General features: G+C 43.2%; 1 protein-coding gene across 1 annotated transcript in view; it reads right to left on the reverse strand.

Annotated features, from left to right (window-relative positions):
* Positions 1–2194: 2194 nt before the first annotated feature.
* LOC118588624 (gamma-aminobutyric acid type A receptor subunit pi) overlaps positions 2195–26249 on the reverse strand; it is a 44210-nt gene continuing 20155 nt past the window's right edge. Inside the window, exons 4-10 of the mRNA XM_036195199.1 lie at positions 17041–17075; positions 15319–15536; positions 11657–11739; positions 6491–6628; positions 4648–4800; positions 3960–4147; positions 2195–2497 (exon numbers count right to left, since the gene is read on the reverse strand). Of these exons, the coding sequence (XP_036051092.1) occupies positions 2195–2497; positions 3960–4147; positions 4648–4800; positions 6491–6628; positions 11657–11739; positions 15319–15536; positions 17041–17075 (1118 nt within the window). The remainder of the gene's footprint in view (positions 2498–3959; positions 4148–4647; positions 4801–6490; positions 6629–11656; positions 11740–15318; positions 15537–17040; positions 17076–26249) is intronic.

Consider the following 26249-nt stretch of genomic DNA (forward strand, 5'->3'; position numbering starts at 1 on the left):
GTGCTATTTGAGGTGGGAGGGGACACAAGCATGGAGGAGTGTGAGGCTCTGAAGTTAGTACTGTAATATACATCTTTTGTACATGGGATGTACAAAACATTACAATTACCACTCTGTAGCTCACACGATGTATTTATTTTATAGTTTCACATACTTACAAGTGTTATTATTCAATAGCTTACATGAGTCCTCAGTGAAGTTATATATATTTTAAATATTTTTTATAAAAATATCACAAATATGATTGAATCCTTCAATTGCATTTCCCGTCTCCTAACCCCTCCCCTTAAAGATGTGTATGACAGATATAAAGTATGAAGAGGTTTTACTAAGAACTCTAATGGTGCAACTACATCTAGCTTCAAAGTATATTCCAATGAACACAGAGAGTTCTGAAGTAGAAATAATTGTTAAGTGCCAGGCAATCAAGTCACAGAAACTGAATCATGAGAAGTATCATGATGATAAAAAGGAGAGTCCATGGATGCAACAAGTGAAAAGAAGACCATCTGAAGGTCTGGTTTGTTTGAGAAAGGGCAGTTAAAGCTGCACATTCATTAGCAAGGGAGGCTAAAGGGCTGAAGATGGTGAGTCTTGGAAATAATCGAGGCTGAGTTGGAACCAGGTATAGCTGAGTCCCAACAAGCAGAGGGAGAGGCACCTACGAGTTCCTAGGTCAGGATAACATTGGCTGAACTCAGAAAAGACAACTCAAGTGGATTGTGCAGCATGTCTTATAATTGCTCAGAGCATTCAAGACTCAGGGCCAGTGGTCTCCTGAGCATGTAGGATAAGCCATTTAAAGTAGTCCAGCTACTGGAGAGCTCACCCTGGTGGTAAGGATAAGGATTGGGGGTGAGGAGCTGGCAGGATGACCAACCCTGCAACTACCCAGGCCCAGAACCAGGGTTATGGGTTGACGCACCCCAACATCCACCCCATCTGCGATCTGCTGGAGCACGTGAAGGGACCAGTCCTGCAGACCCCACGACACACTGAGCAACACCAGGATATCCAAGGGGAGTTCCAGTGAAGGCCCAGCATTGATAATGTAGCAGAAACCAGAGGCCTGGAACCAGACCAATGACTCTTTGCAATGAACACTTGCGAGTAAAGATATATGGACAAAAAAAAGTTGTCCAGTTAGAAGGACTGGGGAAAAGAATCTGTACAAGACAAGCTACTTGTATCTGGGAAATAAGGGTCCTTATCTAATAGGTATCACTCCTGCCTGATCACTGGAGCATGGGGATGAAAGCCCCTCTTGGAAGGATGCAGGGGATCTGCTACTGGCAAAGTGTTCCCCAATGTGGTCAACACAAATGACAGGTTGACAGAGCACTCTGGTCTACTGGGTACCTAGCTGGTATGTGAGTAATGGTGACTAGAAAATAGACTTGACCAGCAAGTCTTCATGGCAGTATTCTGTATTAAGAATACTAAAATAAGTTCCAAAAACTCCTCCTGTTTCCCTAGTATGGCAAAAGAGCATTTTACACAGTTTAGGACAACAGGTGTATAACAATAAAATAATATAATACATGTAATAGGGGTGTAAATTCCAGGAGTCCCTCAAGTCTGGGGAAACCATATTAAAGGATTTATGTTTTAGCTTATTGGTCCAGTAATTTTATTCACTAACATTTGATTTCTCAATGGTAGGACTCACTGGAATTTGGGGACAATTCTTCTGTGGTATTAGGTAATACTGAGAACTCACCTGGTATTGAGTTGCTGCAGTATGGTGACCTATTGAACTGACATGAACCCACATTCCATTTCCAGGAAAAACAAAAATTAGAAAATGTTGTTTCCTATATTGGCAAGTATTCATCTTATAAGCATTTCAGAGATTTAGTAAATGTCATTATGAATTCTTTAGAAAATAAACCCCTTAATATATATTTTTATGCAGTGAATGCAGACCAGGGACCCAGAGAGCAAAGAGCCCTGAGTAGGTTTGTGATCTTGAGTTCTGTGGGGATGTCTGTCCAAAACTGAAGAAGAAAAAAGTTGCTTTGTAATGATTCCATTATAGAACCCTGTTATTCTAGGACTTCTACACAGTTTAAAATAATCATTATTTTAGCCCATTTGTAGCTTTCTGGGCTAAAGTGTGTACATGTCCTAGAATATCTTTAACATTATTATGTTATTCTTTTAAAGACATGGCATGCAAAAGTCCGATGTCATCTCAAAAATACATGTAGTATGCCCAGTAAAATACATTGGCTAACATAAAAATCAAAGGAAATAGTAGTTTGGAATACCGATCCACATTGCTGGGATTTTGAATTGTGAAATAATCGACAATTCTGCCAATCTTTTCTCGGAAGACAAACTTGAACTTGTCACTGGCTTTCATTGTCAAGTCACTATAGTTGACATTGTCACCAGAAATTTCAATGCTGGCAAAGCTGATCTTTCGTTTAAAGCTGGAGATGGAGCTGTTGATGATGTTGGTAATATTGACATCTTCTGATTCCTTCATTGTCCCCTGGTTCATAGAAAATAGTTAGCTTAGAAGTCAGGACACAGTAACGTACATGGATGATACTGTGAAGAGCAGGGTGCTGTGAAGGTAGTGGATCTGGGCTTAAATCTCAATCAGTCTGTCACTCCTGGAAACTTTAGTTCCTTAAATCCCTTTAAGACATGGTTTCCTTGTCTGGAGCATGGTAATGATATTAATATTGTTCCTTCATGAAACTAAGAGGAGGATTAGGTGATATAAATTGTGTAAAGCACCTAGTAGATATTTGGTAAAGGTCTAGTCTGTTCCAGGGAGAAGAGATTATGAGAGATAATATAAAACCATTGTATCATGTGATCTTTGCAACACACATAGAAACGGTGCTATGTTCCCTGCAAATCTGGGGAATTTCCACGGTCCAACAAGAATGTGGGGTCTTGGCTGAGTTGCTCCACCACTTGGAGGACAAATTTCTCAGTAATAAAATAAGGAGAATGATGGTTCGATTTCACTGAGTTTTAGGATACTCAGAGAGGTGTAAAGGATACAGTATATACTCCACAGTGCATCTGTTGTTATATGCCTGGCATGGAGGCACATACTGGTATCTCCAGTAGAAGATCTTGGGAATTCTCCAACCCTCATTTATCATTCTAACAAATTTGAATTCGTGTGTGTTATTAGGGAAGCCTACATGGAAGAAAGCACATGAAATCCATATTCTCCTCTGGCTGCTGCACATGCTCTTTTGTCTTTGGTATTTGAATTGACACAACAACCAAATACAATGACAAATCCCCCGGCTCTTCTGGTTGCCCATATGCTCACTTTTAGGCCCCTATGGTCTAAGAGTACGTTGCTTAGGGTGGTGCTTTTCCGAATCAGATCCCTATCATTGGTCTGTTTGTATGTCAGTTTGTGCTTCATTGTTTTAATGTCTATCAAACTTAGTTTTCAAATAACCTTGGGGTCCATGGGGGTTGTAAAGAGAAAACAGTGCACCACACTGGGACAATGAAGTTTTGGGTTAGAATCCCAAAGATTTTGTTAGACGTTAATTTTTTCCATACTTTTTTTTTTTTTTTATAAACTGCTACTTGTATAATTTAAGAATATAAAATTGCATTGAAAGAATTAAGTAGTAAGTAATCACATATTAATCTGAAATGTATGAACAGCTAAGCAAGTTTAGTTTGATGCTGGGCTTTTTCTTAGATACGTGTTCTTATAATTATACTTTCATGTTGCAAATGAATAATAGTGTTTTTTGCTAGAAAATTTAATTTTGATATCCTATTTTATCTGATGAAAAGAGCAACCTTGGTTAAGGGGCACCATGACTTCCAAATATGCCCATCTTAGTAGGGATAAGATTCATTAGAACAAAGTGAATTACTCTGGGAATGGGAACCAAGCCCTGATCACCTCTTCAGAGCAATGCATGGCCCAGGTGATGGATCATAGACAACCCCCTCTAAATCCTTACCCTATCTTTGACTGCCATCTGCTGTAAGGAGCTGTAGTGAGCAACTGCGTACTCCAGTAAGGCCCCAAACACAAAGCTGAAGCAGATTCCCAGGTACACATCCATGGCCTTGATGAAGCAGTTGGTGTTGGGTAGGGATGTGCGGGAGCCGATCATCAGCGTGGTCATGGACAACACAGTTGTCACTCCTGGGGAAGACATCAGAAGCTGTTCCATGCTGGTGTGTCACTGACCCCCACCCCCTCTGTCATCCTCTGCCATCTTACTAGGTGGCTCCATTCAGGAGCCGGCAAGATGAGGACAGGCCTCACGAACAGTACAGACCTCATTTCAAAGATTCTGTGACCTTCTGAAATAGGGATGTTTTATTCATCTCGAATGCATGTAAGTGACATAGTTTTCTAAATATGTCATCTTCCATCTTCTTTTAGAGATGGACAGTAATAAAGCAACTGACAGTGGACTGTTTACACAGGCTCACCCCATCTGTCACTATAAAATAAATAAAAAATACAGTCCTCCTGATGTTATCTTTCTATCTCTGCATCCATTTTTCTCTCTGTGTGAAGGACTTTCTCAGGATACCAGCCCTTACAATGGCCCTGCAACCATCAGTGAAATAATGATAGAATTTTAAAAAGCACCTGACCCACCTAGTTCTAGGAACTTGTTCATGGGCGCTTCTTACCAATACAGGTTCTGGCAGGAACTGAATCAAGAGAGATCCAAAACGAAACCCAGGATAACACCACCAGGAAAGTGGAAGGGACGTAGGTTTCCAGAATGAAATACAGGACGTTCCTCCGAAGCTCGAATTGCAAAACCAATCGTGTATAGTTTCCTGAGAGTGCAAACAAGAGGTAAGAGATTGTGTCTGTTCACACAGGAGAGGAGGTGCCCAAAGCACAGTCACATTAAGTCTTTTGTTAGCAAAATCTGGTCAACTATGCACTATCACTCTGGTTACCACAAAGGACGTCAATGTTGCCTGTCATGGGATTTACAGGGTGCTGTTACCTAACTCCTTTTCTTCTTATGCCTTCCTTTATCAAAGCATTCCTTCAGTATTGTTAGCACCAATTTTCTCAACATCTAGCTTGCTAGACTGTGAACCCCAAGGGGGCAAACCCTGTGTCTCTCAGTCTTGCATTCACATGATAAGTTGTTAATAAATACCTGTTTGATGAAGATTACTTAAGACAGTCTATTGCTTTCAAGATTACTGTAGAATAGGCCTATTAAATGTAATTTAATTTTTGTGTATATGCACGTGTGTGCGTGCGTGTGTGCGTGTGTGTGTGTGTGTGTGTGTGTGTGTGTGTGTGTGTAGACCAGCGTGCAATCTTGAATGATGTTGCTCAGGCATCGTCTACCTTTTTGTCTGAGACAGGATTTCTTACTGGCCTGGAGCTGGCTGCATAGGCTAGGTGCTGGCCAGTGAGCCTCAGAGTTCCACTGGCTTTGCCTCTCTGGTACTGGAATTATAAGTGGTGTGCCCAACTTTTTTCCCCCAGTGGGTTCTGGGGACTGAAGTCAAGTCCTTCTTTTCACAAGGTAAGAATGTTACTGACTGAGCTAGCCATCCAGCTCCAATAATTTATTTTTTGTTGATTTCAGAGGTATCACTTTAGGATTGTGCTTAGGAAATGACCTATGCACATATGCTGCCTGTGGGGAATGTAGACAATAGGGAGCTGTCATCTCTCCTTCCTGTCTTTCTTCTAGGCACAGTTTTGGCATACATTTAATTTTTAAAGTCATGTAGATTCAACTAAAGTGCATGATAATGTTTTAAAGAGTATAAATATTGATGAGCAGAAGCATTCCTGACTTGGATGAGGAACTAAGAAGAAAATGCCATTGTTTATATGTAAAATCATGTCATTCAGAAAATACCTATTTAAGCCAGGTATGGTGGCACACACCTTTAGTCCCAGTACTAGGGAGGCAGAAGCAGATAGATCTACATGAGTTCAAGACCAGCCTAGTCTACAGAGCAAGTTCCAGGACAGCCAGGACTGTACAGAAAAACCCTATCTTGAAATACCAAAACCAAAACTAAACCAAAACAACAAAACCCAAAAACTATTTAAAACCACCAACTCCCAGAGATCCAGCTCTGTACATGATGAATGGATAATTTCATGAATGAGGTGATCATGTGGTATTGCCACTGTCTTCTTTACCTGTGAGCACTTTCTTAATTTCATTCTTCAGTGACAAGTATACTCATTAGAAACATGAGTGGCTTTTTGTGCACAAGGGAGTGCTGCATTTGAACAGTCATTGGAAAACCTGGAATGTACCAGCTAAGATTCAGTGTTGGTCCATGGTCTCTAGCAGACCATGTCCACCCAGAGTGTAGAGTCCACAGAAACCCAGGTTCCATGCCCATCTCCCTTCCCTATTCCACACCACTACAGAATGCTTGTACTCCACAGGAGTAAAGGTGGAGGTCATACTACTTATTATTCAGGTTGCAACACTCTCTTTAAATATTTTTATTCTGTGTGATGAGTCATAAGAGTTACCTGTCTCCTGCTGGGATACGGTGACCAAGGTGAAATACTGTTGGATGGTGTACTGAGCAAGGCGTAGGCTTTCAAGCCCACGCACAGAATCGTTCCCTCTCAGCCAGGTGAACTCCACGTCATTGCCATCGTATCCCCCTGGCAAACAGAAGTGAGCCCTGGTCAGTACAAGGATGCTGCAGACTTAGCTGGTTTGGGAAATGCTAAAGAGCAGACACAGCAAGAGCTCTATTCTGATGATACTAAGTCTAAAGGAGCATGCCATGCAAAAATTGGCTAGGTTTCTCAAGCACAGCAGGATGAGATCTTTTGCTAGGACCATTTTTGACTGGTTGAGAAGTCGTTCTGTGCTAAGCATTGTCCAAGCCTGGTGGATGATAGAAATGGCTTCCTTTACTACTGAATGACACTTATTAAGCATGTTAACACAAAGAGACCCACGTTAGAGTCTGTCTTTCAGAGCAATCTAAGCTTGGATAATGTTCTCTGGAACTTTGGAAGGGGTCTATTCATATTTCTCATTGGTATAAGTGCAAATATAAAAAATCCTATAACTGGCCACTTGGTGAATATCTGTCAATATGTGCTTTTGATAAATGTTAGCTTTACTAATAACAGTTAGTGGTAGTAATAACAGTTACCTTTTATGAACCATTTACGTTGTCCCTTACACGACATACAATACATCTCTAATGTTCTCACAGTCCTGTAAAGTAGACATTTCTATGTTTCTTCAATTTTAAGATGGACTTTTGGTTTTACATTTCTGAAATTGTGATGGATCTCACCATCAATTTATGTATGTGAAGCAGCACTTTCTCCTAAAATGTGCTTATTCATTAAATATTGTACCTTAGACTTGAGGAATCATTTGCTCATTATATGTGAAAACTCTCAGATTCTAAGTGGTTTCTTAACTTTCTCAGGATAAAGGCAAGTAAGAGACAAAAGCCAGCACTGTGCCTCACACTGGAAAGCTTAATCTCAAAGCTGGTGGATGGTGGTGATAATAATGTAGCATTTATTACTTCGTAAGCAATTTCTAAGTGCCTTCCTTGCAACATTATCATCTCCTCTAATCTTTGTTGAGAAGATGCGTTCATAGTTAATAAGCACAAAAAAAAAAAAAAAAAAAAAAAAAAAAAAAAACCAGGCCCAATTTCATTCATCACTAGGAAAATGCAAAGCAAAACCACACACTACTTCTACTTGTTAAAACAGCAGTAAGAAGGAAGAGGTAAGAAAAATGATAATGATATTGACAAGCTGAACTTCACTGGTGGGAATGTAAGATGTACAACAACTTTGGAAACAAAATGACTAATTAAAAACTTAAATAATAAATGTGTCGTTTGAATCAGAATTCTATTCCAAGGTATTTACTTAAGAGGAATGAAGTGCTAGTCACAGAAGACTTGTATAGAAATGCTCACAGCAGCATGATGTGCAGTGGCCAGATGTGAGAATAACCCAAAAGCCCACCAGCTGAAAAACTGGAAAGAAATAGTACTGAACAATCAAAAGGAATGAAGTTCTGATGACATGCCACAGCATTCTGTGGAAAAAGCCAGATGCACAGGGAACGGATCATATTGATCTTACTTACATCAAACATTCAGCAGAGACAAATTCATAGCGGCAGAATGCATGTTAGTGATACTTGGGAGTTGGTGGCAGGAAATTGGGGTGATCAAAGTAGGCACAGGGATCTCTTTGGGGGTGATGGGAATGTTCCAACAATGCAACCTGTCAATGACTACATACCCTGGTAAGGTTGCCAAAAACGTTGAATCACATACTTAAAAATGGGTGACTTTTATGGTACCTACAATATAGCTCAATAAACCTGACTTATACAGAAGGCAGCTTATTGAGCCAGGTACCGTTACTTTTTCAAGGTGTAGGAAACTGAGACTCAGAGGTTTGTTAGCCAAAGTCATACAGCTAGTGATGTTGCTCCATGATTCCAGCACCTGTGGTCATAAACACAAATATCTCCTGCCATTTCTTCAGAGGTTACTGGGACTAATATTGTGTTATGAAGCATCATTATAGAAGTCAATATTTAGTAGGCTTTATTTTTATGATGCCTGAGCTCCTTGAGCTCCAGATAAAGTTGTGGGTTTTCCTTTGGAATCATCTGAACATGAATGGAAGCTAGCCACAGAAATTAGATTGGAATCCCAAAGTAATGAAGACATCGCTATGAAAAGGAGGAGAGCAAGTTTCTACCTGGGTACTTGGTTTCACCCCCAGTAGAGGCTCACATTTATTATTTGCTACTGTCCTCTGTTCCTGGGTGAATTTGGGAAATTAAGATAATATCAATTCTTTTTTAGTGGTACTATACAGGAAAAAAACAAACCTTAGTGAGGTTTTCAATACCTAAATGCCTCCTAATAAGCATTCTGTGGAAGCCTCCTCTGCTCCTTGGGGATGCCGTCTGTGCACACAGAGTTGCTGAAGTTTCTTGGAGAATCTTGCTCCTGGGATTTGGGATATGCCCAGCCATGACACATGGAGGGCAATTATTTCTACTGGGCTACACTCAAATGACTTCTCCTCTGGATAACTCCGAGTTGCATTCTGCCACCAAACAGCTGCATTGCTTCAAGAAGGGTTTGCATGCACTGAATCACTCAGTAGGGTAATTAATCTGCCTAAGTATTTCATTAAATGTGTACTTCCCCCAAAATGGCTTCTTCTCATAATGGCTCTTCTCTCCTGGCATTGCCCACTTGTGCCCTTATATACAGAGTTCCCAGTGGTCCCAAAGGCCTGTCTATAGTTATTTTCCACTTTGATGCCCTAATGAGTCATATCTGTGGCATTATATCCCTATCACAGGTGCCCAAGTTTGGGGGATATTCAGAGATGCCTACTAAGGAACAATGTAGATGGTTTAACAATCCAAAGGGATTGATTTGAACTACATCCATTTAGAGTAAACCCTCGTTTTCCACGCTAGGACATTCCCAGGTTATAATTTAGATGCTCATTACTTACAGCACTATACGAAGCTTTACATATACCAAGTAAGGTCCTGTATGTGTTGGAGGCAACTGCATCATACACATCAGTGACTGATTTGAGTATTTGGTTTTTCTCCCCCAGGGCCTTTCACATGCTAGGTAAGCCCTCTGTGCCTCCCACCCACCACATTCTCCAACTCCTGTTTGCTCCTTTCTAACTTTTAACCTTTGCTATGTACCTTCTTGTTTGATACTATTCCTTGCTTTTTTGTCCACTTAGCCAGCTGGAACTGATCCCTCCTCTGATTTCAGGTAGCAATTCCATCTAGGCATCTCTGACCCTCTACCAGGCATTCATCCTGCCATTACTTTTTATTATTATCATTATTCTTTCATAATTATTTTAAGTCCTGTTTTCTCTGTAAGGTGGTACACTTCTTAAAGACTGGTGAATTATTGTGTCTTGGTATGGAAAACATTCACCACAGCATTAACACAGAACAGGCATGTAGTTGTTGAATGGGTGAATTAACTGTAGGTAGGCAGATAGAACTCAACCAGCCATCTAGACTAGCTGGGGACTGTAGTGGGAAAATATGTAGAACTGAAGTATTAGACTGAGTCAAAATATTTTCCTTAATACGCAGGGGAAAGGAGAAACACTGGCCTTGGTCCTAAGTAACTGAAAGGAACTGGCATGGAAGAAGCTTTGGACTGCCATCTGGTAGTCAGACTGTATTTCAGCTTCACATTTGGCAGGATTTGGGAAGCCCAAACAAGCATTACATGCTCTCTTGGTCTGGGGAAAATGGTGATTATCAGTCGGTGGTAAAGAACCTAGAAATCCCATACAATTGCTTCAAACTACATTATGGTATACTCAGGAGAAATGTATAGCCCAGATCACATCCAAGCAAGCTACTGGAACAAAATCCTCATGGGCCTTCTGGCTAGTAGAAGAGCTCTTGGAACTGTTGGCCTCTCTTCCTGGACTCCAGCCTCACCCAAGGTTCCTGCTTCCCAGGTTCCTTTAGAAAAATGCTAAATTGTAGTGAGCCTTAATTTCTATAATCATAAGGTATGAAAAGCAACACTTACAGGTTTGTTTGGAAGGTATCTATGAGAGTGCTTGACATGTGGATGTAGTACTATTTATCAGGAAAAGAGTCCTATTAATAATTATTATTTTCACGGTTGCCAATCGAAAAATGGTTTAGTCAAGGTGACCAGGGCTAAGGCAGATTGAGGTCATAACTTTAGCTGTCCCTCCTATAGTCATTTTCCAACTAACTTCCCTACTCCCTCTGCAGTTGCATAAAGAAAAGAAAACGTTTGAGGCCTTCTGGGCTTCACAGAATAGCCTGAGGCGTATTTAGTAACAAATGGAAATGGGTTTGATGAGGCCCAGGATGTCTGCATCTGGAGTTGATTTGGTTTTGGTAGAGCAATAGTGGATGTGTGGATAAAGTTCATAGTCATAGAACAATTACAAAGGACTCACCTGGAATTCCAGAGGATGAGTAAGCGGCCTGAGAGATGGCATAAATAAAGTACTATAAGTTCTAAGTATTAGGAGCTAGCTTAGACCTACTTTCATCAAGCTGTTGCCTATAAAATAGAAATACACATGAAATAAGAGTCTATGGTTATGTAAGTCTAGGAAGGGATACACTGCATGGAATTTCACATGAAATGAAATCTTGGAGGCTCCTAAAAGTTCTGTAGCGATGAAGAATGTTTTTTATTTTAGGCTTTGTAGACAATACAGTCTTTATCACAAATATTCAGTTCTGTTATTACAGACAGCAACCATAGATGATCTGCAAAAGAGTGGCCATCATTTTGCTATAATACAACTACTTCCAGAAATATGTGATGGGCAGGATTTGTCAGAGGAATGCAGTTGGTTGGCCATGATCTACACATCAGCTATATTACAGTATTTTCTTCAGTCATCTCTCTACTCATGGCTCAAGATACTTGGTACTAGTATAGAGTGGTCCTTCCCCCAAAGATGCAGTGTTACATAGTTTGTGAGAAGAATCTGAATCTATCTGGAAGTAGAGGTGGAATGGCCCAATCCATTGCAGATCAACACAAAGAAAGAAGGGTCATAGGGTATGGGGTACTCTGCAAAAACAGAGATGGAAGTCACTCAGAAAAGTCACCTGGGGCCTACAGCATGTATACTTACAGCTCTCTAGCTGCAACTTGCAGGTCTGTGTGTCCATAGGGTATTTAGACAGGTCCATGTTACATGTAACAGTTGTTGTGATTCTAAAAAAAAAAAAAAGAAAGAAAGAATCAAGAAAGAAAAGAAATAGACTCAGAAAGAGTGCTGTGAACAAGAGATGATAAGTTCCCATTTCTTCCTGAAGGCTGCTCCAAGAGGACTTTTTCTTAGACTCTTCGGGGGACAAGTGGCTTGGAGCCTGCATCCAAGCATTCCTGAGGTTTTCTGTGCTCAACAACACTCATCAGATCCAGTTCAAGCTGGATCCAGAGTGGAAGAAGCTGGAATGCTGGCTACTCGGAGGCAAACATCCACAATATTACAGAACAGGCTCATTCTCCAGAGTGTTGGAGATGTCTTCAACACATAGTTTTCAGCTTATTCAATTTATTTTAAGTGTTTAAGGGCCTTGGGTCTTTTGGAACTGGAGTTAGGACTGGTTGGGAGCCACCATATGGGAGCTGGGAACCAAACCCGGTCCTCTGCAAGAGAGCAGCCAATGCTCTTAAGGGCTGAGTCATCTCTCCAGCCTCTGGAGAGGCTTTTTAAAAATTCTAATTCATATTTTCATAAAATATATTTTGATCATATTCTTTCCTTTACCCCAACCATTCCCAGATGATCCTCACTTCCTACTAACCCAACTTCACATTCTCTTTCTCAAAACTCCCCAACAAACACCCAACCCCAAACCAAAATGACAGCCACAAAGTACACAGAATGAAACAAAACAAAAACCATGGAACCTATTTTTTTTATAGGCCTACTACTCCTGAACATGAGGCCTACTCTGAAGTATGGTTGGTATAATGTCACTCCATTAGAGAAAAATGATTTTCCCCTTTCCCCAGCAGCTATCATTTACAAATAACATCTTGGTCAGGGGTGGGACTTTATGCTCACTTCCACTTTCTGGAGATATTTTTGTGCTTAGGCTTTCAATAACAACCCCTTGTAGGTCTGGAACAGTGATCACTAGACTTGTTTGGGCCCACAAGGCTCTGAGCAGCACAGCTGGGACAGGAGTCCTCATCTCTTTGTTCCTTGATGGGATCAGGATAGAGAACCCAGAGGGCACCAGGTACTACAGCTCACAGCTCTTGGATTCACCCAAGGATGCGTAACAAGACATCAGTGAAGTTCTCGCAGTGGAGATTTTAAAAGCCTTAATCTTCCTTTCTTACATTCACACATTTTTACTAGATTCCTGATTTATTAAGTACAGTGCTGGGTACATCTAGGAGGCAGATGTGTCTGTTGATAGCATAGTATCCAACTTGATGAGCTCTACATCCACTTAAGGGAGACAGAGAAAAGCAACCACTGGTTACTGGTTGCTTACTGCAAGCCAGTTTCTGTGCTGAGGATGTCACATGCATTAACCTTTGAGTATCTCTATGCTATAAGAACTGCTATTATTTTTATTTTTTTTTTTTGAGGAAACTGAGGCTCAGAGGGCCTAGTAACTTGACCAAGTTCACAGAGGTGTTTAGAACAAGAGTCTAGTGGCAGCACTAGCATTCGGGAGGCAGAGACAGGTGGATCTCTGTGAGTTTGAGGCCAGCCTGGTCTACAGAGTGAGTTCCAGGGCAGTCAGGGCTGTTAACACGGAGAAGCCCTGTCTTGAAAAACCGAACAACAGCAAAAAGGAGTCTAGTGGTAAGTTGTTCGTCAACTGTGATTCATTGGTAATTCTTACATTCTTTTTTTGTTTGTTTGTTTTTGTTGTTGTTTATTTTTCAAGACAAGGTTCCTCCATGTAGTTTTGGTGCCTGTGTTGGATCTCACTCTGTAGACCAGGCTGGCCTCAAACTCACAGAGATCCACCTGGCTCGGCCTCCTGAGTGCTGGGATTAAAGGTGTGCGCAACTGCAGCCTGGCAATTTTTACATTCTTACCCAGGCTGATTGTACTATATGCTGTAACCCAGAATAGATGCACAACCCCTTCTCCCCAGAGATACACAAGTGTATATGAACACACCTGTGTGAACAGGTTCCCATGGAAGCATTGAAATATGTAGATTGGGAATCAAAGGAGAGTTAGGTTTCTTGAAAGAGGAGTTGGGGTTTGTACAGGCCTCTGTAAAACTCAGTGTTGCTGAGGCATGCCCAGAAATGCTATTTATTGGTTGGTTCAGTCTTTTCTTTGTAACTTTAGGTCTTTCTTGTTATTAAAGGTTAGTCTATTCATATTTACTACTTGATCTGCTCCCCAAGGACTCAGGGAGCCCAAGTGTGCACAGCTCTTGCTCAGGATAAATCATCTGTGTAGGCTGCCTTATGCAGCACTCAGGGAGCCTCTTTCCATCTAACCATTGGTGGGAGTCTATGTGATGGAAGGAGCTTTAGGCCTTGGCAATTCGTGGAGGTGGCCTGTAGCTGCAAGTAGGTAGTCTTTGGGACACATGCCTTGCTTCTTTGTATAAACATGTCTCAGACAAGCAGAGATGTAGAGATACCCTGCTCCACTGAGCCTCATGAAAGATAAATTCCTTACATAGACTTCTCTGTTTGCTCAGGTATTTACCCTTCCTTGTCATCTTTTTCTCCTCTCTCTCTCCATCTTCCTCTCCCCTCCTCTGTGTGTGTGTGTGGTATGTGTGTTTGTGTGCATGTTGGGTGTACTTGCCCATGTGGATTAGTGTGGAGACCAAGGGCTGGTGTTGGGATATCTTCCTCAAAGACTTTTCCACCTTATTTATGTATATGTGTCTGTATTTGTTTGTGTATATTTTTACATTTGTGGGTGCACATGTGAGAGGGTGTGTGTATGTGTGTGTGTACACGGAGGCCACAGTTTGAGTGTCTTTCTCAATCACTCTCCACCTTATACATTGAGGCAGGGTCTCTTAGAGAACCTGGATCTCACAGATTTGGGTAGTTTAGTCAGACATCTTTCCTAGAGATCTCGATCTCTCAGAGGCCAAGCACACAGGTGGACTTCATGCCAGCCCTGCAGTAAATAAGTGGTAGGGCTTAGAACTCTAATCCTCATGCTTGGGCAGCAAGCATTTTATTCATGAAGCCCGTGGGTCCTCACCTTATTATTCTTTTCTTTTGAGATTTGGTCTCTCACAGAACCTGGGAACTTGCAGCTAGGGCTAGACAGGATGGTCTGCCTGTCTCTATCCCTCAGCACTGGGGTTTTAGATGCATGCCGCTAGACTGTTACATTGACGTTGGGACTCTGATCTCAGGTCCCCATGCTATCTCTCTAGCACTGTTTCTTCTTTTTCTGCTAACTTTCCTCACTCTTAAAGGTCCAGTTCATAATCCTATGAAAGCATATTCTAACCCCGCCTCTAACCACTAACCTATGCCTCGCTCGCTTGCGTCCTGGCACCCAATACTTCCTTTGTTTACATCCTGTCCTCTCAGGAGCAGGTATGTCTCACTCAGCTTTTCCTTAGTATAGTGCATGGGGCCTGACACAGAGCAGTTGCTCAGAAGATGTGACTGTAGCCATGCTGTACTGAGAGAAGTCCTTATGAGTGGTGGTGGGTCTAAAACAGAAGAACTTGTGAGGAATGGGGGTTCAGACTGGCCCTTTGGTACTGGTCAGAAGTACCCAGGATATATGTGTCTTTCCCTCCAATCCCAGAGTGCCAGATGCCTGCTCACCTGAGTGCGTACAGGACCGTGCCATTGGAGAAGAGGCGGATGAGCCTGTTTCCTACCGTGACTTCATGGAGGAAGGACTTCTTGGACTCCACAATGTATGTGTCTGGTACCCAGAGGAACTCCACAAGACGGGCGTCTAGAGTGAAGCTCTTGTTGCCTTCGAACACCAGCCGTGGGTCTGTCCAGCGCTGCCGGAGGTATATAGTGGCTGTGTAGTCCTGAGAGGAAAGCCGAAAAGGAAATGGTAGGCAGGAGCAGGAAGATGCCAAAAACAGAAGAAAGGGAGTTAAGTTTCACTCTCCTCCCTTCATTATATGTGCTTTTTATAACACACACACATATATGTTTTTATATATTATATATAATATATATAATTAAGTTATTGGTATGGCACTTACCTGCAGCAATGTAAGAACCAAGTGCATTATGTGTTTTAGATAAGACTCCTACTGCAAGGCCTTGGCCTATTTACATAAAAGCTTACACTGCCTGAGAACACAGTTGCCCTCAAACTGATGGAGGTTTTGGTGGGGAAAATGCCTGGTTACCCAGAATTTACCCATCATGGCAGACTGCCTTCCTCTGGCTTCGACTTTCCTGTGGCCTCTCAAGTTGGCCATTAGATTGTTAGTTTTCATCGGTGGTCCCTTTCTCTGAAAGACCATGTGAAGCCCAGACCTCTGGACTATGTTTTTTTCTTCTTTTCCTCAATTTTTTTTTTTTTTTGGAGCTGAGGATCGAACCCAGGGGCTTGAGCTTGCTAGACAAGTGCTCTACCACTGAGCTAAATCCCCAACCACAGGGTTTCTCTGTGTAGCTTTGCGCCTTTCCTGGAACTCACTTGGTAGCCCTGGCTGGCCTCGAACTCACAGACATCCGCCCGGCTGGGATTAAAGGTGTGTGCTGCTGCCGCTGCCGCCACCACCCGGCCTTAAAGCCCGAGTCTTTTTTGTTTGTTTGTTTGTTTTTCCAGAGCTGAGGATCGAACCCAGGGCCTTGTGCTTGCTAGACAAGCACTTTACCACTGAGCTAAATCCCCAGCCCTTTTTCCTCAATTTTTATAGAGAGATCTCTCAGTGTTTTCAAGGTGCAACCTAAACAGCTTTCTTAGTGCCTGGGAATATTCAAGGCTTGGCTTGGGTTCAAACCTATGGAGATAAACATGTGCATGGCTGAGCTGCAGACAAATCCAGGTGCTCTGTTTCTTAGCCAGGACAAAAGAAAAACTAGGAGTTTCTAGGCCCTACAAGTTAGCTTCTATTCCTTTTCCCACCTCAAATAGATTGTCTCCCCAAATCTGCTTTAGGGAAATAGGAGGCATTATTCCCTTCTTAACTAGATGGAGACACAGTTCCTTTTTGAGGCCAGATGTGTTAGCTACTGTCCTTTGGCCATATATCTGACAAAGAGAAACTTAGAGGAAGGGTGTGTTTTGGATGTTGGTTTTGGAGAGTACAGTCCGTCATGGTATATGTGCTTGTTAGTAGCAGTGGGTGGCAGCTGTGGTCACAAGAGCTTGTTCACATCTGGACACTGGCACACAGCAACCTTTCTACTTTTTCAGTTCAGAACTCCAGCACATGATAAGGTGCTGCTCTGTTCAGGGTGTGTCTTCTTTCCTCAGGTAAACCTCTCCAGAAGCATCCTCAAAGATACCCAAGCATGTGTCTCCTGGGTGATTCCAAATTTAGTCACGTTAACAGTGAAGATTAATTATCACACCAGGCAAGCATCAGAGACTGAACTGTATCGTGAGGCTGATAATGGTCTCCATCTTGACAGTGTATGCTTCCAATCCCTGCAGGACCTTCCTGGAAACCCACACCCAGAGCTCTGCTCTGCTTCCACACCATTCTTACCCTGGTTTTAAATCTCTTTTCTGAAGAGAAACATTTATCCCTCCCCATTTACTCCTCTCTCTCCCTTCTCCTTCATTCAGAAGTACTTAACGGGTGCCTCTTAAGGTCTAAGTATAAAGCAGATATGGTCCTCATCCCTATGAACCTCCAGATCAGCAAACATTGTCTGTGAAGGGTCAGGTGGTGTTTTCATCTTTGTGGGTCTCACAGCCTTACAGTTTCTCAACTCTGCCATTGAGCTGTAAAAGCAGTCATAAATGGTACACATGGGCAACTCTACATGCCAATCACACTTTATTTACAAAAGCAGGCAGTGGGCAGGCATGGTCCATTGGCTCCAGCTTGTCAGCTATGACTGTTATAAATCCACAACCAATTCATGCTTCTGAGATGTAAAAACTGCAGTTCTGTGGGCAAGAACATACGAGAAAGGAGGACATGAGAAAATGAGGCCTCTGCACCCTTTGGTTAACAACAGAGAAATCTAGAAATTTGAGTGATAGAACTGGAACCATTGAGACACACAGAAAGGAGGGTCACTTAATTCTGTCTAGATGGGACAGAATCCTTGAGAAAACAATTCGAATTGGAGAAATGGAAAGAAGAAGGTTCAGCTGGGTAATTAGGACCTTGGTTCAGACAAGTTCTGATGTGGCCTGAACTAAGGGATGTGGCCTTAAGCCAGTCACTTCCTCCATGTGTCCCTTTTATAGACAAAATTAGAAAGGCTCTAAAGCTTGTTTGCCTTTCCCAGGGTCCTAGGTGGAGTCCCCTTCCCTTCATGTCAAAGCCTCTGGGGAGGACAGCATGAAGCTGGCAAGGTAGAGGAACCCCGCGAGTTCCCACCAGGGCTTATTCATCAAGGTATTGTGCATAAACCTCAGCCAGGTAATTTTAGGGTGTTGGTTTCCATGGCTGGGTGTGTTTCTTGTTTGGCATGTAACACACACTAGAGAAAAAAGTTCTCTCTTCCTCTTCTGTCTACCATAGCAAATCTGATACCAGCCAAATATATATAAAATCCTGATCCTACAACTCAATTCTGAACACATGAGACTAATTCTAATATCCATCAAATCTTTATCATCAAAGAAAAAAACAGAGTTTTCTGCCTTATGGAATGGGAAAAAATTGTTGACAGCTATATATCTGATGGGATTAGTATCTAAAATATATTAAACAACTAAAAAAATTACACATCAACTACCCCCATTCAATGAAGAAATAAGCAAATGAAATGAACTGACACTTTAAGAATGAAGTAGAGAAAGTTCCCCCCGCACCCCCCCCCCTCTTCTTCTGAGACAGGGTTTCTCTGTGTAGCCCTGGCTGTCCTAGAGCTCACTCTGTAGACAAGGCTAGACTTGAATTCACCGAGATCTGCCTGCTTCTGCCTCCGGAGTGCTGGGATTAAAGGTGTGTGCAACCACCGCCCAGCAAGTTGAAATGACCAATAATTATACAGAAAACAACAACAGTCCAACATCCTTAGCCACCAGAGAGATGCAAATCAACACTAAACACACATGCTGGCAAGGATGGTGTGAGGGAACACTTCTATACACTGTTGGTGGGAATGCAAATTTGTACAACTACTGTGGAAATCAGGATGGAAATTCCTCAAAAATCTGAAGTTGAAACCACCATCTCACCCAGCTGTACCACTGCTGGCAATGTACACAAAGCATTGTGAGTCAGCACACCACAGGAAGTTCCTGCACATCCATGTTTATTGCAGCATGATTCACAACAGCTGGATTGTGGAATCAACCTCAATGCCCTTCAGTAGGTGAATGGATGCAGAAAGTGTGCTATATAGATACAATGGCATTTTATTCAGTCATGAAGAAGCATGGGATTCTGCCAGATTCAGACAGCTATCAAACATTTTCTATATTGAATAGAAGCGAGGCTACACATACACAGAATGTATACATATACATATGGATATGACATGAAGGAAAGGGAGATATTTGGGAAGAGAAGGAGACAAGTAAGAGTAGAGAAGGAACAGGAAAGGGTAATGACAGAAAAGTAGGGTCAAAGCATGTGATACACTGAGTCAAGATGCCATTATGAAGGCCACCATTTTGTACATTGATTTGTTTGGTGTGCTAAGACCACATTGTTTTCAGAGTCCCTCTTGTTGGGATCCACACATGCTGAACAGGCACTTAGTCTGGCTGAGCTAGGCTCATGTTCACCAATGATTCATCATAATGTGTGTGTGTGCGTGTGTGTGTGTGTGTGTGTGAGAGAGAGAGAGAGAGAGAGAGAGAGAGAGAGAGAGAGAGAGAGAGAGAGAAGGAGAGAAAGAGAGGCAGATAGACAGGCAGACAGAGACAGAGACACAGAGAGGTGGAGTGTCTCAGGTAGGTTACTATTGTTCTGATAAAATATCATGATCAAAAGAAACTTGAGGAAGAAAGAATTTATTCTGCTTACACTTCCACATCACAGTCCATCACTGAGGGAACTCAGGCAAGGCAGGAACCCGGAGACAGGAGATAATACAGAGGCTATGGAGGAGTGCTGCTTACTGGCTTGCTCTCTCTGGCTTGCTCAGCCTGCTTTTATATATATGTATATATATATATATATATATATATATATATATATATATATATATATATATATATATATATATATATAATCTAGGACCACTAGCCCAGGGATGGCACCTCCCACAATGGGCTGGGCCCTCTCCTATCAATCACTAATTGGGAAAATGCCCTTATGCTTTTCTGCTTACAGCCTGGTCTTCTGAAGGCATTTTCTTAAGTGAAGCTTCCTCCTCTTAGATGACTCTAGCTAGTGTCCCCCAGTTGATATAAACTAGCCAGCACAGGGGGAAACATACACAACATAAAATTTACTGCCTCTGACCACTTTAAGTGTAAATGCAGCATCAAGTACACTCCCTTGTGTAACAGTCAGCACCCCCACACACCCCCATCCAGAGCCTTCTCATCTGAAACTCTGCCTTTTAAACAGCAGCTCCCTCTCCCTCCCTCTGCCAACTCTCGGCAACCACCATTCTACTTTCCGTCTCTAGGACTCTGATCATTGTGAGTGCATCCTATTAGTGGGGTCACATATTTGTCCCTTTGTGTCTGGTTTATTTCTTTCTACATTATAGTTTGCACCAATGGCCTTCTTTTTTATGGCTTGATGATATTCCCTTGTGTGTGTACTCTACATTCTGTTTATCTGTGTGTACACAGATGGCCTCTGGGTTGCTTCTATCTTTTGGCTATTGTGAAGAATGACTCTCTGAACACCAGTCCATGGATATCTTTGTAACTTCTGCTTCACATTCCATGATGTAGATACTAGAAGCTCATTAACTTTTGAGACCAGCCCATATGTCTTCTTTAAGCGTCCCATAGATGGGAAGCAATATCACTGAGTGTCTAGATACTCATTAGGGTGAATACTGGTCTAGGAGTCAGAGAGCCAGGCTCCTGGCACAACCTCAGCTCTCTGGTCTTTTGTTTTCCTTCTCTGGGAAGGGGCAGCCTAGTGTACAGTCCATTGGTTTCATAGGCATATTGTGCACATCTAACGGCTAGTCAGTCCTGGGAATCTACAGTCTTGAGTGCACTAGACTGTGGTTATTTGTGTGTTCTGAGGGCCTCATTCATCCTTGGAACATCTATAGTTGGATTTTGTTGAGTGTGACCCTCTCCTTTCCAGCCTGGTGTGAATGGGTTTGGCTCCTTCATCTGTTTTTTAGGGATGAGTCTTGATGGGTTTAAGCTAAATAGCATGTCCTACTCCATTTTGGTTCCAACTCTATTGGGTAGATATCAGAATGAAACCATTTCATTCCCCTTTATTTTTTAATTTCCAAAAATAAATCTTGTCAAGGAATCCAGCATGTAAGACAGATAAGCACAGAGCTGGCTTCAGCTGAAATGGGAAGTAGGGAGACTCATATATCTCCCTAAGATATCTTCATGTATCATTAGGACTTCAAAAACCACTGACCAGGTCAGTGTTAAGAAGGCAGCTTACATGTCCAAGGTCCTACACTTTATTAGCTTTGCATATTCCCGCACAATGTTATTTCTGTTTCTTCTCAGTCTCCTCTGTCCTTTATGTTTTCTGGTTGTGAAGCCTTATATGTAGTAGCACTGTAGGGTCAGCTTTGGTTACTATTACAAAATACAAAATATATTACAGACTGGGTGGGTGAACTGATAAACATACTTCTTGAGTCTGGGAATTCCATGATCAGGATGCTGGTTGGTTTGGTACCTGATGAAGGCCCTTCTTGTTGGCAGATACATGCCCTCCTTCTGTGTCCTCACCTTAGGGTGGAGGGTGAAAACACTTGTCTCTCTTCATTCTCTTGTAACAGCAGAAACACCACCATGTGACTCCCTTTCATGGCCTCATCTATATCTAACGCTTTCTAAAGACCTTATCTCCTAATACCATTGTCTTAGGGCTAGGCTTCAACTTGTGTAGTTGGCAGGAAGAAGTGGGTCATACAGTCTGTGGCTAGTATTAGGCTAAAGTTCAGATTCTGGACAGCCCTCAAAGCTGTTTTGAACCTGCTGGTGTGTTGCGTGCCCAGGACACTGGTAGACATGATTTCTTTGCTGTTCTAACTGGAAGTACCTGGACTTGCTGATCTCTGGGTAGAGAGCTGCCTCATGCTTGGCACCTGTTTCTGACCTGATATGCCCTTGGTGGGTAGTGCCAGGAAATGACTGGGACAGCAGTCACCAGGAAGGCTGCAGGGTGCTTGAATATTTTGGACAGGTTCTAGTGGGAGAAGTGGACCCCAAGGAATCTGGGATGTGTCCCTAAGATACTGAGCCAGCCTGTCAGCCTGAGCCAAATGATGATGGCTATTCTATACGACTCTGAAACTCAGAGTGCCAGACAAAGTTGCCCATGAGTGAACAGACACCCCTCCTGATTGAGCTACAACTGTCTCTGCCTGATCTTGTTGTGTGGCAATTTTCTCTGAGACAAAATATTCCATCTTAGAGGGAAGCTCATTAAGACACAGGATGTCCTAAAGGCAGGAACACTGGTTAAATGCAGTGAAGAAACACTCAGAAGCTGCAGGAAGTCTCTGTCACTGACCAGATCCACTAGGCCTCACCCTCCTCAGGGTTATGGAAGCAGTACGAACTGAAGAGGAGCTGTCTAGAAGACACGGAGCTGTGTGAAAGACACTCCCCCATCTGTTGAGTGACCTGCAGGCTATGCAGTGTGCTCCAGGTGTCCAGTTTTCACTCATGCTGGGATGGGCATTGGTGATGCAGCTGTCTTTCAGTCATTTCTGCTCCTGTAAGTGACCCCTGACCCATGTTCCTGTAAGTGACCCCATAAAACCCATTGGTTCACCAAATTGTTGTTCTGTCATTGATTTCCTGTCTGAGGTGAGCAGACATCCACATCTCGGCGGGAAAAGTGGCATACAACAGCTCTGTATCCGTTTCTGTTTAGTCCTACTCCAGTGGTCACACCATATATTCCAATATCCTCTACCCTGGTCATTTTGTCCCCCTTACCCCATGCTTGTTTCTTACAATCTTATCACCCGCCATGATTGAGTTGTTTATTAAGCTTATTGTTTATCACAGTACTTGGAGGCAAGATCTGTATCTGTTTTGCTCCCTGGTGTGTTCAGTGCCTGGAGCAGAAGCTACAGGGAGGGGAGGGCAGGGCATTCCTAATGCGATCATCTCAATCTGGATTGCTCCAAAATTACACTGGAGTGCTGGCATGACATCACATGTAGAAGATTCTACACCTTGCTTCATGTGATGGGTCACTGCCAAAATATAGGTGTGCAAAAGCACAGGTGTGCAAAAATAGAGCTTTTCTGTATAAGCTATGTCTGAAATATAAATGACTACAATGTTTAGAGCTGGTATTCATCACTAAGATATCTGATGCTTCAAAATCTGAAAAGGAGACAAACACACACCTGAAATTCAAAACACTTCTGGCCCCAAGCACTTCAAATTAAGAACACTCAACCGTATGCATATTTTGTTGAACAAATCACCACAGCTCTGTGCTGTTGGGATTTTTGCAATTCCTGTCTTAGGAAATGGAGGACTAGGAGGGAAAAATCCTTGCCCGAGGACACAGATCCAGTGAGGCTGACTGCCAAGCCTGTGTCTCTGCCCAGCTTCTGGCTGCCACACTGAGTTCTTTCAGCCTAGGGTTCTTCTCGGGGTTTTTGTGGATTGTGGGGCTAGATGAAGGAGCAGTCTGACTTGGTGGCTGATTTGGGGTCATGTAGAAACTTCTCATGTTCTGATGTAAAGGGGTTAGAAGTACCTGGCTTCGAGTGGGTGGGGAAGGTGGAAGGGTCAGGGCTGAGTGAGATACCAAGGGCTTTCAGGCACGGAGGCTTGTCCTGAGCAGTGGAGTTGCTTAGGAGGTGCCTCAGATCAGCCAGTCCCAGGAGGTTAGAGAAATGAACGGGGCCTGTTTTTGCCAGAGGATCCTGCCTACGTGCCATAGAGATGCAATTCCACGTACAGTCTGGGAGCATAAGGTTCTGATGTCTCCAGTGGCATTCATTTATAAACATCTGTAAACAACTGCTTCACACATGATCGATGCCATGCCTTACTGGCTACCCATCTTACCTCTGAATAGTTGGTATGCCTGCCTCAGATCCTACCCAGGTCACACCCAACCAAGATGTGTCGGCATGGCCCTTCATGGGCTCCTCATCTCTCTCTTTTCCTTCTGCTCTGAGGCTATCATACCCAGGCCATGCCCTGCCCAGCCACACCTCTGCTTTTGCACAGTCTACTTCTTCCTTATTCTTGGAAGGCCCATCCTTTTTTCTCCACTACTTCTAAATTAAGATCATGACTCAGCTGGCCTCCTTTGGAGAAGCACACACACACAAATACACAGATATTCTATACCCCCTATTTGGTCTGTGCACTTACACTTAGAGACACATACATCCACAAGGTTCTTCACACAGATGTATACTTGAAGGTATGCTGAACATGTATACCCCATATACTGTTTGCAGGTAACAGATACACAGTATGTGAATATATATATGAGGCTGTTTTGCCCATACATGCACACATACCTGCATGTCCTCTCAACTCTCCCAACTTTGCACATACACGGAAACTCCATGGCCCTCTATGGCCACACCTTTTTCCTCCTCCACAGCCCTCTTCGTGCCCTCTGCTCACACAGCAGTTGGTCACCTTTTTTCCATGCTCCAAAGAGCACGGACAAAGCTGTCCTTAAGTAGGTCCTGTTCTGTGTCATGCTCTATTTACGTCCTGATATTCACCAGTCACTAGAGTTCCTCTCTTCACCCCAGTCCCCAGAATGGTGTCTGGTACCCAGACAGGCCCGAAGAGTAATTGCATGTGAGCAACTGGGGGTTGGCTTCATGCATGGAATGAGCCCTGGTAATGTTAGGCTATGGATTTTTTTCTTTTAAACTGGGACTGTGCTGCCTTGGGCCTCAGCAGGACTGGGGGAGGGCAAAGGTAGCTTTACTTTGAACACCACAAAGGAACAAACAGGAAAGAAACAAAAGAATTAAGCAATTCCCTAGGTGATTTTACTTACACTCTTGGTCAAGCACCGCTAGTCAGGGCCACCACCCAGAGGGATACAAGTATCAGGGTCAGCCCTTGAGCCCTGTGTTAACTGAGCCTGAGTCTCAGAGCCCCCGCACCATGCAGGCTCCTGGGAGCATAGTTAAACATACAAGAAGAAGGCAGGTCTGGTCAGGCTTCCAGGGCTGTAGAATAACAAATAGCAGGATGGGGAACTGTGGTTCTTAATGGGGGAGCCTCTCTTTCCCAGAAGATATGTTACCATTAATATCTGGAGACACTTGATTGTCCCATGGTCAGAGGTGGATGCTATCGGGTAGAGCCCAGGGTTGTTGTCAAACCCTGTAATCCACAGGAATGGCGACATCGCCACTGTTAGAGACCCGTGGTGCAGAAAAGGGGAGCTGGGCTCTGGGAGGTATGTGATTAGCAATTCTGTTATTTCCCAGTCATGTGACCTTGCCTCTGGACAACAGTTTTCTAGTTTGCAGAAGGGGATTGATTAAACTTACATCACAAGGATATTGTGAGGCAAGTGCTATGCAAAACACCTGTTTGCAGGGTCAAAGAAGATGCTCAATAAACGGTCTCCTTCCCCAGCCATAGACCCCAGACAGACGTGCCTCGCCTCCTCCATAGCCACCTTCCCAGCTTTCCACTTAGGATCGCCTGGCCTCCTGGCTGCAGAACTGTCCCCGTTCTGCTGGGCTTCTCTCTATGAACCACACTGCCTCCTGGCATTTTGAATAGACACAAAGCTCAGAGTGGATATAGGACATGGTATGCACAAATGTACGTGTGTAAACATAGGTGTGTATATGTGTGTGCGTGTGTGTGCATTCATGCACACCTGTGTTCTCGTCTCTGATTTGTTTAAAAGTAAGAAGATGGAACTGGCTTGTCTCATTTGGAGCCACATCTCTCTCAACATGTCTGCACCCACCTCCTGGGTGTGCTTCTTACCTCATTTTTATGCTTCTGATCACAGTCTTCATGCCCCGCTGTACTGATCTGAAAATAACCTGAAGTTTCTCCATGTTCCTCAGGATCATATCTTTTGGTCACAACTCTCAGGGGGAATCTTTCATCCCTGTTTGAACAGGAAAGAGTCAAGAAACTTTAGAAAGGAACTATTCTGCTCATCTTGGGGCAATTGCAGTGACTGCCCAGACAGCTGCAAAGCCCAGGTCCAGAGGAGAGGCGCAATGGAAGTTATTGCCTTCTTTCTCCTGGCTGAGCACTCCCTGCAGCCAGGCCTGTGCACACAGACCTTGCGGGGGTGGCACTCCTTTACAGCTGCGGGGCATGCCAGTGCCAACACTCCAGTCCTTGCCGTAGTGTTCTGTTCCCTGGTCTCTTGGGGCACCTGGAATAAATGGAAAGGCGAGGGCAGCCGAGGGATGAAAGCAGCGAGACCAAGCTGCAGACGGAGGCACATGCAGCAGACCCTGCTGGTCATAGGTGGGATATCAGGGGCAGCGTGTTGGAAATGAGCTTG

The sequence above is a fragment of the Onychomys torridus genome, chromosome 8 (assembly GCF_903995425.1).
Source record: "Onychomys torridus chromosome 8, mOncTor1.1, whole genome shotgun sequence".
NCBI lineage: Eukaryota > Metazoa > Chordata > Mammalia > Rodentia > Cricetidae > Onychomys > Onychomys torridus.